Genomic DNA, 14956 nt, shown 5'->3' with positions numbered 1-14956 from the left:
CAGTTAAATTAAGCATATGGGAGCTACGAAATTTTGATTCTGGACCCAACTGTGCGTTATCTTCGAAATACTTTGAATAATCGAAACGGACTGTGAACAAAATCCTCTCGAAGATCGAACACCTGTCAACATGAATATATGATCTACCGGAATGCATTATATTGCACGCGACGTCCAACGAATAACCGCTGTAAACGCAACGAGACAGTCGGTGCGCGCGCGCGCGCATGAATCGAGCAGCCGCCGGTTAAAGACCCGCGTAACACTTTCTTCGGTCAAGGTGAACGCAGTTACACCAACACGGAAACTCCATCGATCGTTCTCCAATTGAAGGAGATGGTTTCAACTCGCCGCCGACATCGACACTGCATCATACGGAGGTCGTTACCTTCTGAATGCGGGATCACGAAGGATCGTAAAGATATTTTCATTGTTGCAAATGATTCGAAATCATTCATACAAGACGGCAACCACATCATGAAAGCAATTCCATGCAGATTAACACGAGGTGAAGCGACCGATGGAATTACGAATCGAGAGATTAAGGATCGATCGAATCGTGAATGAATTTGTAAACGATAATCTTTTGCGCTTTTTTGTATTTACATAACACGTTCGCCTACTGTATTCAACGTACAGATCAGACAAGAAATATTTAAAACATAGTGAATTATTGATCTTGTAAAGTCGACAAATGTTTATGTAATCGCAAAGTTCAGTGTGAACTTGCTGTAAGAGCACGTTAAAATCCTACGTATAGTAGGCTGCCAAAAGTTTTCAGGCAAACTGTAATTTCGATGTTTTTGAAAATATTAAATACTAATATAATCATATTAGTATTTAATATTTTCGGTGAAATTACAGTTTAGACGGAAACTATTGGTAGCCACTGTATATCGAGAACGTTGCCTGGGATGAACTGTTTTTCTAAAAACATAACGATTGCGTTAAAAATTACAATGCACCGGTTATGCAAATGAAGGAAAGCGAAAGACGAGAATTTTCTCATGATCATTAGCTCCGATTGCAAGACAGGATTCACCAAGCCATTGTATAACCGTATTCAATTATTCGGGAATTTACGGTGCGTTCCCATCGAATGGAAAGTCCTTAGATTCTTCGGACGTGTGTGTGTGTACAGCACAGCGAATAATCGAGGAGAAAAGCCATTAAAAACGCTGTAGAAAAGTCGTCCAGAGAGAGTGGTTCTGTTTTAAAAGTCAGCCCACGTGCGAATCCAGAGGAGTTCATGGCCAGCACTGAAACATTCTTTTCTGGGTTTCTCGCCGAAAGCGGTTGTTATATGTAAATTCGCCTCGAAACGGACATGCCCACCCACTTTCGTCCGATTCAACTGAAAAGTTCATTGGACTCCTCTATATTTCTTTTATCTTCGAGTTGCATTTCATCGAAAATCTGATTTGTTATCGTCACCGTATGATATTTATCAAGAAATCACCGATGTTCCAGATACAGAAAAAATTTACGCGCTTTCGGTGAAAGGTTGACGAAAAGACACAGCTCGCCTGTACCTCCCAGGAACTTTCTAAACGTCGTTAATTCATTACGAATTCAACGATCGACAGAAATTCGATAAACGCCCTCGGTTGCCACCATCCGATCGGTGACACACACCTTTTCGCGGAGCTTGAAGGATCTAGCCGTGAAGGAAACGAAAATATTTCTCCTCTGTTAACGATGGATCGCTTCGTATGTATGGATGGAGCTCGTTCATAGGAACAAGAAGGTAAGACAGTAATTACCGTAGGCAAGAAACTACTAAATAACAACACCGTGGCGGTAATTAGTTACAGATTCTCGACGAAAAACGACATCGAAGTGGAATAGAGATTTAATTGCCGTTGCCTACTTAACAGAATTGAGTTCCACAGAACCAGAACACCGTGCTCGTCTGAACGTATACATTAACTGTAATAACAAAACCATCGACACATTGGCTCGAATAAATGGTGAACAATCTGAACAGTGGTGAAATATTATGAGAAGAAACTTGGATATCTTGATCTGGTAAACACGTTAATTCAAATCGACGTTCAGGATTTTAACTATAAAGTCTTCGATCGGATTTAATCGAGGGAGAAATTCCTCTAATTCGTTTTTACTCACTTTCAGTTGTCTGAAGGCTGAAAACGACCACGAGCACCAGTGTCCAACGCACGATTCAATCGCGATTACAACATCCACGAAACGACGACGAACGACCCGGAAGAGAGGACCCGTCCATCGGTTCGACTCGAACCAGGAATACTGAAGATCCACGGATGATGGGAAAGGCATTCACTTCGACTGCTCCCTACCTTCCTCTGGATCGCCAAAGCCGGTTCCGCGTTGCGGTCGTTACCTGGATGGAATCGCGCCGTTGACTTTGACTTCGTTCCGAGCGCGGGGTTGGTGAAAGTTTTTCAAAATCCGGCGACTCAAAGTCTGTACACTCGAGTTGTGGTACATTCATGTATTTCGGATGGTACGACCATTGAATTGTTGCATTTGAAAGAGTTTTTTTCTTTACATATTTCTAATTAAGTCAGTTCCGTATCGATCTGTAAGAAGATTTGTGTCGTAATGGCTCATCTACATTCTGATTTCTTATATCTTCCTATTTTATGGATGGAGATATGCAGAATAGCGAAAAAAAAGTTACCACTTTTCTGATTTATCGTATTTTTTTATTATTTCTTAACATCGACTTAAAATCTTAATACACTGGGTTTTATATAGCTTTTAATTCTCTATATATTTTTCATTAAAAAGAAAGAAAGCGCGCGAAGTAATATATTTTGTATATTTCATACTCCACAGTAAGTTGCACAGCACAAACAAGAACTTCAAATAACACTTGCCCGAATTTAGTTTTCTCCACCGCATTGATTTATCGACGCTTGTACATCGCTGGGTCTGTCAGACCCCAACTTGCACTTTCGACGTTAATAACTCGGTAACGAAAAACGTACTGACACCGTTTAATAGCGGAAAATTTAACGACAGCCCTTAACATTTTCCCCCTCCCCACGGGGTGGCAACTATGTTTGAAACAGGAGATATGACAAGGGATGGTTGGAGTTATAAAAATTCTCGATTCCTCCGAGAAAATGCAAATTCAAAGATTTTCTTCCTATTTTTATAGATGGAGATACAGATAGAGATCTAGTAAAAAGGTCTGCATTGGAAGAAAAGTTGGAGAACCAGCGAAACGTAGATCATTGAATTATTAGAATATTACGTTACAAGTTTGAAGATCTATAATATGGGATATTATAAAGGTTCGAATGAGAAGATCGTGACTAATGACAGATTCAATCGCCGAAATGTCGGAGACAGTCGGAAGATCGAAACTCGAGGATCACTTTTATCCGCGGTCGTTCGTCCGTGAACGAGTCGAGTTTCAAATAGCTATGCGCCGTGGAATCGGAATAATGACGAGGCGAAAAGGAAACGCTTCACGACTGGTTACGAGAAAATTAATAAGTCGGTTCCGAGACGCAATCTTCCTTCTACCGATTACCAGTATGCTCGATCACACACCACCCACGACTTTATGTCGTTTGAGTAATTAAGGACACAAGCACACGTTTTCGAAATTAAATAAAACACTTAAAGACTGAAAAGTTCCGGGCACCTCCTCGCAGGTCGACAACTTTCGAAGAGGAGCGTTAATTAAACAGAATATGTGGGTCGTCAGCCTAGAACCGAAAGCCGCCGATCCACCTGCGTGTGTGTGCGTGCTCGGATCGGGTCATAATGTAACCGTGATATGCGGTGGTTATCGAGCGATTATCTGACCGAGAAACAAGAGTGAACCGAACCGAATGAACGGTAGTTCAAGCATTTTGTTTCCGTTGCCTTTCCGTCGTCATCCGATCTGTCCCTCCCAGCGATGACATTGTCACAGATTCGTCTCGTCAGCCGTTGAAACGAGGATTAATCCACTTACCTCGTATCCTACATCGATTTTATTTTTTTTTTTTTTGTTTTCTTAATATCTGACACAAAAGTGGCGCTCCGTTTTCGAATACTAGCGCGTATCAACGAGAATAGGTGGTTCCTGTTTGAAAAGGAATCGGAAACTGGAGGATCGAGTTACGTTCGTACGAGCAGAATAAAGAAAAAGATTTTTAATCTGGTTAAAGAAACTAAACGCAGAGATTATGTTATTTAGAAACGCGACCAGCATGGACTACATTAATGTTACCGTGACGGAGACGATGTGTTTCATTTTAATGGGAAGAGATCGAAGATGATAGTGAAAAAAATGAAACGAAAATAAACAATTCCCGGATCGCAAAAACACGTTGGTATCGCGTCGACTTCCTTGACGTTTTATTTCTGTGGAGAGCGGCAGGGTATTGCTATATACGATCTAGAATTATGCTGATCGTATTGTATAAACGATACCCCTGCTTTGTTTCTAATATCAGATAAAGCGACTTGACTTGCAATCGCGTGTCCCGGGACATTCTGAACGGAAGAACACGGAGAAATGTTTCACGAGTATATAACGAGAAAATGGCTTCGAAGTTGGAGGATCTGTTTAACGGATTTCACGTGATTTCGCTATTTAAATCCTAGAGCAATATGTCATTTAACGTGTTGACTAATGTGCTAAGTTACACACCGCAAACGATCTTTTTTTAAGGAACCTACATCAGCACCCTCTGTAAGAAGAAAACAATCTTTCGTATGACTGTATAAAAATGAGAAGTTAGTGTTTAAAGATAGGTTAATGAAACGTAAAAACTTTTATCGAGACACCTTGTACAGTTATTTAGAAAAAAGTTCCCAAAAATTGTGATCATTTTTAAGCGTCGAATTCGCAGATACGCTTCAACATTATGACGACCGTTTGGTTTCGCGAATAACGTTCACCAGTGGCTGGCTCTTTTCATCAAGAATTAACAAAATATTGTCGTGAAACATTCGATAACTCTAGGATACCTGAAAAGTACCAATTGATGCACGACACCCAGTGTCGCGTCATCGGCCACCAAGAACACATTCGTCACACTCAGTCTCCACTAGTTTCTAAACCGAGAAATCTGAGTTTAAACTTCACGAAGATTTAACATTATACAAGCAGAAAAGTAGTAAAAGATTCAAACACACTATAATATCATCTACGGCATAGCTATTTATCTTATTACCGAGAGAAGTTTTTAATTGTTCTTAGTATTCCGAGTTACATCCGTTAAGAGAAAAACCTTTCAAAGTTATGGTGTTCGAACTTGAAAGAGTATTTGTTGTTTTCTAGGTTGAAGTTGGTGATTTATATTCTTTGGACCAACGACATCGATTAACTAAATTTGTTTTCGAAAAATGGAGCTGGAACTAGTTAAGAATTCGGACGACGATATATCGAAATCGGTGACCCGCTGGAAGAAGACAATAGGAGGGGTGACAGACGACGTGCACGCTCCTCCTCATTCTCCCGAGGCCCATCACAGAGAGAGCCCAAGCCGCGGGCCGTGCAACCGAACCATCGTCCGGAGCGAACGTTATATAATTGTCGCAGATTACTTCCACCGTTGGTCACATGCACGCTTGGGCCGGGACTACTCGACCGTGTGTGGCTTAGTAACGCTACCAGTGGACATTTGGCGTCGGAACGACCTGAGCGTCGCACAGACGATGGAAACACAACGAGGAAACGGATCCAGCAACAACAGCACCGCCACCACCACTACCACTACCACCACCACGTGGACCCGGCTGAAGGATATACTGCTAGACTTTCATCTAAATTCGGATCGTGTGTTTTACTGGTGAGTGGATTACAGCATGACCTCCCCTATTCTTCTGATCCCGCGGGAGAAACCTCTAGGACTATCTTGTGTTGCAAGGACTCTAGTCCCTTCTTTCGATTTTTTGGTACCAGTTTCTATGGGATCTTCCGATAGAATGTTTAAGTCCTCCAGAAAGATCTGATTTCGATAGAGGATTGTTCAATGTCGAGGATTCGATGAAGACTTTCGACGATCGATGTTCATCCTTGATGGTTCGGGCATGTTCTCCCTGGAAACGGATTTAAAAAAGGTTACGCGTGTCCGTTGGTCTGTGTCGAGGCGCGTGATCGTTCCTCGCCGTGACAGACAGGAAAAAATAGATCGGATATCAGCGAATTAAGCGTGGCCGTGAACATTTCTGCTGGACGCGTTATCACGGATTTTTCTGCACTGTCACCAAAACCGCCGTCACGACGGGTCTAGGGTTAAATAGTAGGTTCCTCTAGACGAATTGACATTGAGATATATGTCCGTCAATGGTAATATCATACAGAGAATTTAATTGCCTTTAGAGGCAGGAACTACAAGGAGGTCCATGTACTTTTACGATAAATGTTTACGATCCGTTGTTTCGAACGGAAAGATTGTGTTCTTCGTTTTTGAAATTCTCGACAGTAATGGAATTGATCTTTAACATATTCGTTGCTTTTCTTTAGCGTAAATATCCATTTATGCAATCACTAATGCAAAATTTTATCAGTTATTCGGAACGAAAGTCCTCGAAGGATATAAAATGTAAGTTTCTGCCATCGAATACGCGAACAATAATTAAAAATAAAAGCGTCCATTGTCGACGGTTCAGTAAAACCGGCTGATCTGGATTCGATCTTCGGTCGAATCACAATTTTCCGTCGATCAATCTCCGCCGGGTTCCATCTTCAACAGACAATCAACAGTTGCAATGAATCTCGTTGAAGGTAATTACATTACCATTCGGTTCGGTTTCATAGGTTGGAACCTTCCATCACTTTAATCCACTTACGGTGAGATCATCGCGGCCCTCTTAATTAGCCGAATCAAACGTACTTCTTTCGTTCCACGAATTATGATTGGCCTATATAAGACGGCAGGAGCCTGATTTAGGCGCCAACCCGCCCGCGGTTTTCTTATTATTTCATTGAAGGGGTCGTCGCCCTTTCTATTGACCAATTAAATCGACGAAAATTCTTTCGTATTGAATCGTGGATCCCATACGACAATTGCCTCTGAAAATTGGATCGATTCCGATGGGTTGATTCCTATTTTACACGAAATTGTGCTGACTGGACATCTCCTCTTGGAAAGGTCTCTTAACTTCTAGTTTAGGAACTGTTTAGGATAGAATATAGAAACCTGTTAGGAACTAACGTTGAAAAACTGAGAGTACCTACTTTTGCGGTTGTAACTCGACTTTCGTTTGCTCAACAACGATAACTCGTTTTTAGCATCCTAAGAAGAGGATACATCGGAGTTTGCCATCTTCCAGTGGTTCGTTCTTATCAGTGTGGTGTGGTAATAACTAGAATTCCTTTCATTCTTCCTCAGCATCGGACTGAGCATCGGGAAACGGCCCTGGCTATGGCTGTTGGTCACCTTTGTCATGAACTGCGTCTGTATACCGGGTATGCTGCTTTGGAAAGAGGCCGTCGATGACGTCGAGATGTTCGTGCCGGACGACTCCATAGTACGGGCGGACGCCACCTGGGTCAGGAACCACTTCCACGACGAGTTCCGATACGAGAGCATCATCGTGACCGCCCCCAACGTTTTGGAGCCCGAAGTGCTGCGTTCGGTACATAAGGCGATCATGAAATTATTCGCGTGTCTACGAAGGTTCTTTTCTACTTTCCCACGCACGAGTCAGTCAAAGATTCAATAGACCCACGACATTTGGCTTCCACTGGAATCTGTGGGCTAAATATCATGCCGTCCGACAAACATACTTTCAGATGTGTACTTTATTTCTTCGCAGATCAGCAAGATCGAGCAGATCGTGAAGAACGTACGGGTGAAGAATAGCACTTGGAAAGACGTGTGCGCAGGGTAAATTTCGAGTGAATCGACTCGGAATACCGTAGATCAGTGTTTCCTAATCTTTTATCGATTATGCCCCACCTAAATACCTCAAAGATCTCGATGTCCCGCCTAGCACAATAGTAAAGGCACATAGGTAAAACTGTTGCCGATTAGGTGACGATTGTCAATTTGTTAATTGCCCCCGAAAATCTTTGGATTGTTCCTCGGTGGGGCTTACGTCCCACGTTCGGAAACACTGCTGTATATCGTCCGTTTGAACCATCGATAAAACAATGTGTTCCGATTATAGGTATCTCACGTGGTTCAATAAAACGGACACCACGGATATCTTCAAGGACCTCGACATCACCGAGGACATTCTCGCCGAGCTGAACAGCACAGCGTTCAAGGACGGTTGTATATATCAGTCGATCGTGCAACTCTGGGACACTGGTTTGTCGAAAGACGTTCGTAATCTGACGAAAAAGGAAATCGTCGAGGATGTGAACAAGGCGTTGAGGCACAAGTGAGTTACCCCCGCGAGAAAATCGCGATCGATCGAACCGTTCCATGGTGACTGTGTGTAAAATATGCTTTCAGGATCGCTGGCAATCTGTTGCTGGACATCAGTCCTCTGCTCTCGGGACTCTCATACGACAAAAAGGGTCGGATTCGTGGCGCGAAGGCGACGATCCTGAATTGGTTGCTGCAGAAAACAAACTCGAACTCGGAGGAATGGGAGCTGGAATTCATAGATCGCGTTCTCCGGGGGAACGTCACGTTGCCGGCCGGGGTCGAGGTATACGCGATTGCCACGCGAAGTTACATAGACACCTTACACCAGATATTGAACAGCAATCTGACAGTGCTGTGCTGCGGTATATCGTTGATTGTGGTTTACGTGACGGCGATGATCGGTAAATGTAACGCCTTGGAGCAACGGATTTACCTGTCGTTAATGGGCGTTTTTGTGGTCGGCCAAGCGATCCTGTCCTCTTACGGGTTGTGTTACTACTTGAGATACTCGTACGGGCCGCTACATTCGATTCTACCGTTTCTGTTGCTCGGTATAGGCGTCGATAACATGTTCGTGATCATGCAGAGCCTGACGAACTTGCCGGAGACCGATCAGGCTCTGGAACTTCCGGTTCGGATCGCTAAAGCGATGCAACAGTCGGGTAAGGCGATCGTCGATTATTTAAAGAGTCAACTTTGTTCCTCACGAGTTTCATAGATTCTTGGAACGAGGGGATTAATCTAAGCGATTCTTTCTTTCTATGTTCAAGGCATGTCCGTCACAGTGACTTCATTCACGAACGTAATCGCGTTTGCCTTCGGCATCACGACGGTGATGCCGTGTCTAAGATCCTTTTACGCGTTCGCCACACTGGGTATCCTCTTCTTGTACATCTACGAGGTCACCTTCTTCATGAGCTGCCTGGTGTACGATGAAAAGAGGCTCCAGGCTCGTAAGGACGGCTGTTTCTGTCGTCCAAGATTGAACTGGAAACCGAACGAGTGCAGTCAAAGAAACACTCAGCAGATTCTCTTTGAGAATTACATCGGTCCGTGGGTTGTCAAGAACTCCGTGAGAACGATCATACTGTTGATCACCGGTGGCCTTCTGTGCGTCAACACGTGGGCCATTTTCCAGCTGGAGCAAAACTTCGATCCGCTTTGGTACTTAAACCAGGACTCATATCCGATCCAATTCAATAACAAGCTGAAAGAGTACTTTCCAAAGTACGGAAAACGTGCCGGCATTTACATGACCGGCGTGGACTACTACGAGGATCGTGACTCCCTCTTCAGATTGGTAGAAGGTCTAAAAGCGAATCGGTTCATTAATAACGGCACTCTTGAACCGTGGTTCATTGCCTATGAAAAGTGGCTTAACGCTACTAACAAAGGTAACCTTGAATTAATTATATTTAGGAATTGTTTGAGAATCAATCAATAGACCATTGTTGGCTGTTTCAGGTGAGATTGAAAGCAGCGAAGAATATTATAATGTCCTTACCGAATATTTACTTCTGACTAAGGAAGGTCAAGCATATATTAAGGATATTAAGTTCAGTAGTATTCCAGCCGGAGAATATAATATAACGGTATTTATAAACATGCAACCGTTATATGTTTAACTGCTGTTCTTAAACAGCATATGTTTACTCTTTCCTTAGACATCACAAATTCCAATACAACATGTACTCATCAACACAACCATAGAACAAGTACAAGCAATGGAGTCAATCAGAGAAACAGTTCAGGGTACTAATTTCTCCCAGGGAACCGACTATATTGCTATTTTCTCGCCAGATTATGTTTCTTGGACCGCGAACAAGGTAATAACAATCTTGGTTGAAATTTTTTCATTTTCTACATTTTTAAACGGCAATTCTCTCATAGGTGATAGGAGAGGAGTTGACTAGAAACTTGTGCCTCGAGATAATAACTATCGGAGTGGTTATAGTAATATTTCTCAGAGATTTTAAGGCATCCTTTTGGGTTCTCTGTTGCGTTTTATTCACGCTCATTGATTTATTAGGTTCTATGTACTTTTTAAACTTGACTATCGAAATGTCTTCGAGTATTATGATTTTACTATGTGCGGGGTTAGCAGTTGATTATGCGGCTCATATTGGACTGGAATTTATCCGTACAAAGGGCAGTAAGAAAGGTAAACATTATTACAATGTGTTTGCCTTAGTTTGAGGAGAACTAAATTCTAACATTCGTGTCTATTAAATGGTTTTTATAGAACGTGCAATTGCAACACTTTCTATCATTGGACCAGCCGTATTTAATGGAGGTTTGAGCACGTTCCTCGCATTTGTGTTACTGGGTTCCAGTGAAGCTTACATATTTAGTACTTTCTTTAAGGTAACGTTGGACACTTTCATTTATTATTTGTTATTTTTTTAGATACGTAACAGTTTTTATTATTTCAGTTATTCACATGTGTAGTAATGTTTGGTTTATTTCATGGACTACTATTCTTACCAGTAATCTTAAGCTTACTGGGCCCTGGAGAAAGAAGAACTGAAATAAAAAAGGCGAATGTTTCGCGAGAACACAATGGATACTGTACTGTTCCTTTATCTCAAAATGAGAAAGGTAAAATGTATTGCAATATATGTACAAAACATTTATCTATATAATCTTGTATACTTTAATAACTCTTTCCTTTTCAGATTCAGGAAGTAGAACTGCCAAATGAAATTTGGCAGTGTCTAAAAGACTGCTTAGATAAGTATTTTGGTTACAAGATCCTAGTATATAAATTGCATTTATGGACACAATGCACATGTACTGTAAGACAGTAGTTTGTACATTCTTTCATATAAAAACAAATAAAAATGTATGAATTCACATATCCTGTACTGGTTATCTTTTCCGTCTAGATCTTACTTCTGTCCATTCATCTGTCACCTGCATTTCCTGTGATGCTGTCTCATCTTCTGAACTATCATTTTCAACAATGACAGGATTTTGAGTTCTTCTCACAGGTTCATTTGTGACAAGCCATGACTGAAGTGGTGGTAATTTCTCAATCTCTGTTACTGCTATACTTTCATTACTCTTAACACAATAATTGAAAAACCTCAGAAGCTCTTCTGCAACTTGAATGGCACTGTTGTCCTGTAGTTCAGTGTTGAAATGCTCTTCCATGTAATCTTCTAATTCATTAGCAATTTCACTGCTGTTTAAATTCTCTGAGGAATTATTGTATAGACAATTAAAACACAATTCTAAAATAATACAATATGTTACAATATTTGACCAAATTTTAGTAATGTACTGATTATTATTCATTTTATATTAATTAACAAATAATCAACATGTTACACAGAGAAAGAAATGTGCAAAGTATATGTATCCATGAAAAAAACATGGAAAATGAAATATAAGTATATTGCTAAAATCCATCAAAAGAGAAACTAACTACAGAAAATAAAAATATTGTTGTATGGATTGTCAAACACATGTGATAGAACAAGCTTCTGTACTTTGGTCAAACATTTTATGAACATCCTGCAGTAATAAATAAGTGAAAACAACTAACCATTCATAAATATAACCTCCGTCATGTAAGGACAAAAATCTATTGCTCTTTCCTTCGGTCCCATTCCATGTTCTACTGCCATCTAATGAGAACGTATTCCATAAAATAAAATACAACAAACTAAGGTGATTGTTATAAATTTAAAAAAAAAGAGACAAAGTATTCTTACCTTTAACGCAGTCCAGTTGCTGAAAATACGCTGTGCAATAGAAAGGAAGAATTCCTTGGTGTTTGACATTTTTCTGTTAACGAAGAAGTCTTAACAACAATTGTTAATAGTAGTAACAGCAATATTTAAAAATCAGACACACGATGACGGTGAATCCAGTGAATCTGCCAATGCGGCCATGTGTTTCACTTCTCTCAGTTAAAGTTAGTTCAGATTGAGTTAGGTTCTCTGTCAACAGCAGTCAGTCAACAGTCAACAGTCTTTAAAGGCTTTTAGGTATAAATAGGTGTTTTCGATTAAAACGTATGTATTTATAAGCAATTTAAATTACTCCAATCGGTGTCACAAGGTATGAAATATTTTATTATCCTTTGTAACAAATGTAAGACTTCTTCTCATTCCCTTTTAACTGATTCTTTTACTTGCAACATTTACTTATAAAAACGAATATTTACTTGTAACATTTACATTTAAATATTTTTTGGAAAGACATGTCAGACGCCTTTGAGGAAATTCAAGCAATTAAAATAAAGAGAAATAGTCTACGGGAGAAACTACAGAAGAGAAAACGTGAGAGACATGAATTATTTACTCTTACTTCTGCAACACCGGTATCATCCACCTTGACCAGTAAATCGCCTCTTACCAGTGGTAATTGAATTCTTCAATATTAATTTCTTTATTTATATATTATATTATAATCTTGTGTTTACAGAAAAAGTAATACAATTGTTGTAGATTCTATTGGACATGCACAAAGGGCAGATCACAGTGAATATGAAAGGGATGTCTTATGCATATTGCATGAATCATTGCCTAATTTACCAATTACATCAGCAGAATTGATAGATCAACTTCGCAAGAATCTGAATGCAGATATATCTTCACCAGATATTCATAAAATTTTGGAGAAGCTGGCGGCTCAAGATATTGTTAAGTTAGTAAGTTTCTTCATCATTTTATGCCTTCATTTCTTGTGCTTTGAAATAATTAAATATTCTTTCAGGATTAAGGAAGTAACAGAGAATGGTGTTTTTGGGTACACTGTGTTATCAGTGACAGAATCTCAATCGTCATATCAATCACAGTCCGATGACACTGAATATCCAGAGAGTGCAGAAACATCTGCATCTGAATTGAATGATTACATGCCTGCAGAGAAGCAATCTAAATTGGATAAAAAGAATACTGAGGATATAATGTCTTTAATTTCAATGCCCACAATTAGAGAGAAGGAAAATAAAAAGGTTGGAGAGCAGATTTTGGACTTATTATCAAAGCAAACATCTAAGGAGAAATCATTGGCTGAACGGTTTCGATCCCAAGGAGGAGCTCAGGTCATGGAATTCTGTCCACATGGCACAAGAGTAGATTGTGTTAAATTGAATGGTGGGCCGGGATTTGTGGAAAAGTGCAAAAAACTTCACTTCAAAAAGATCATTCAAAGTCATACAGATGAATCATTAGGTGATTGTAGCTTCCTGAACACCTGTTTTCATATGGACACATGCAAGTATGTATTTCGAAAAACTTTACAAACACTAAAAACACTTTACTACATTGTTTTATTTATATAAATTTTCTACTACTTAGATATGTTCATTATGAAGTGGATGGTCCAACAACTCAACCCAAGGAACCAAATGATCCGGATAATACAAGCAATACAATGGTAAATAAAACTATAACATTAGATAGTAAAAATGGTAGCAGTGTCGCTTGTCCAACCGCCAGCGGATCGCTAGGCAGTGAATTAACTCTTTACCCACCACAATGGATACAATGTGATTTACGTTATCTCGACATGACTGTACTTGGTAAATTTGCTGTTATAATGGCTGATCCTCCATGGGATATCCACATGGAATTGCCATATGGTACAATGTCTGACGATGAAATGAGGCAGCTTGGTATACCGGCACTTCAAGATGAAGGTCTTCTATTTTTATGGGTAACAGGAAGAGCAATGGAACTTGGCAGAGAATGCTTACAACTATGGGGATATAAAAGAGTTGACGAGATTATATGGGTCAAAACAAATCAGTTACAAAGGATAATAAGAACAGGCAGGACAGGACATTGGTTAAATCATGGTAAGGAGCATTGTCTGGTTGGAATGAAAGGAACCCCAAGAATCAATAGAGGACTGGATAGTGATGTTATTGTGGCCGAAGTCCGTGCCACTAGTCACAAGCCTGACGAGATTTATGGAATTATCGAACGTATGAGTCCAGGTACAAGGAAGATTGAATTATTTGGACGACCGCATAATGTCCAACCTAATTGGATAACACTTGGTAATCAAGTAGATGGTGTTCACTTGATTGACCCTCAACTCATCAAAGCTTTCAAAAAACGTTATCCAGACGGAAACTCAATGAAACCAGCTAAACCATAATGAGTATTTCAGAATATTGTGAAATAAGGGAACTGTTATTTTATTACGAACATTATGAAAATAAAATCCTGTTGGATGAAAATTAAAAACGTATTTCCAGTTCATACGCTTATATTGTAGTATACGATATTCATAGAAAAATAATTTCATTTTTAAATACATGTATACATAGGTATATATAAACTGCCTTTTGGGATAAGCATGATATAATCACATACTGGATATTATCACAATACAAATCGATCTTCCAAACTTATGATATTAAAGATATTTTTGTACATATTTTTTCTTTCGTTCATGCTTTGACAAGCATGTTTCCAAACTTCTACATCTGTTACCTTTACATTAGCACTTCAATGATTATTTAGTTATATATGTATAATTTATATATTTTACACCAATATTGTTCTTCTCGAAATACTTAAACAATATATATAAGTACATGTATTTGTGCAAATATACTTTCTGGTATTGTACTGAAAATGGAATGTAATCTCCAAATATGATACACACGAAATTGTTTTTAGTACGAT

General features: G+C 39.7%; 3 protein-coding genes across 3 annotated transcripts; 2 read left to right on the top strand and 1 right to left on the bottom strand.

Annotated features, from left to right (window-relative positions):
• Positions 1–5643: 5643 nt before the first annotated feature.
• On the top strand, positions 5644–11156 carry LOC107188952 (patched domain-containing protein 3-like). The gene is made up of 12 exons (XM_015577354.1): positions 5644–5777; positions 7323–7569; positions 7750–7820; positions 8104–8319; positions 8394–8971; positions 9080–9703; positions 9774–9901; positions 9974–10135; positions 10200–10470; positions 10552–10673; positions 10742–10907; positions 10985–11156. The coding sequence occupies exons 1-12, from the start codon at positions 5644–5646 to the stop codon at positions 11008–11010; spliced, it is 2745 nt and encodes a 914-aa protein (XP_015432840.1). The 3' UTR covers positions 11011–11156.
• Positions 11157–11166: 10 nt separating this feature from the next.
• Positions 11167–12202, bottom strand: LOC107189045. Its single transcript, XM_015577479.1, has 3 exons — positions 12026–12202; positions 11857–11938; positions 11167–11506 (listed from the first exon to the last, which is right to left on the bottom strand). The coding sequence occupies exons 1-3, from the start codon at positions 12092–12094 to the stop codon at positions 11178–11180; spliced, it is 480 nt and encodes a 159-aa protein (XP_015432965.1). The 5' UTR covers positions 12095–12202; the 3' UTR covers positions 11167–11177.
• A 90-nt stretch (positions 12203–12292) lies between these two features.
• Positions 12293–14423, top strand: LOC107189048 (N6-adenosine-methyltransferase 70 kDa subunit). Its single transcript, XM_015577481.1, has 5 exons — positions 12293–12374; positions 12515–12676; positions 12764–12962; positions 13032–13538; positions 13619–14423. Exons 2-5 carry the CDS (start codon positions 12517–12519, stop codon positions 14421–14423), a joined length of 1671 nt encoding a protein of 556 aa, XP_015432967.1. The 5' UTR covers positions 12293–12374; positions 12515–12516.
• The last annotated feature ends 533 nt before the right edge of the window (positions 14424–14956 follow it).

This window comes from Dufourea novaeangliae, unplaced genomic scaffold (genome assembly GCF_001272555.1).
Source record: "Dufourea novaeangliae isolate 0120121106 unplaced genomic scaffold, ASM127255v1 scaffold125, whole genome shotgun sequence".
Lineage (NCBI taxonomy): Eukaryota > Metazoa > Arthropoda > Insecta > Hymenoptera > Halictidae > Dufourea > Dufourea novaeangliae.
Note: the sequence above shows the minus strand (reverse complement) of the source record. Positions and strands in the feature narration are given on the sequence as shown.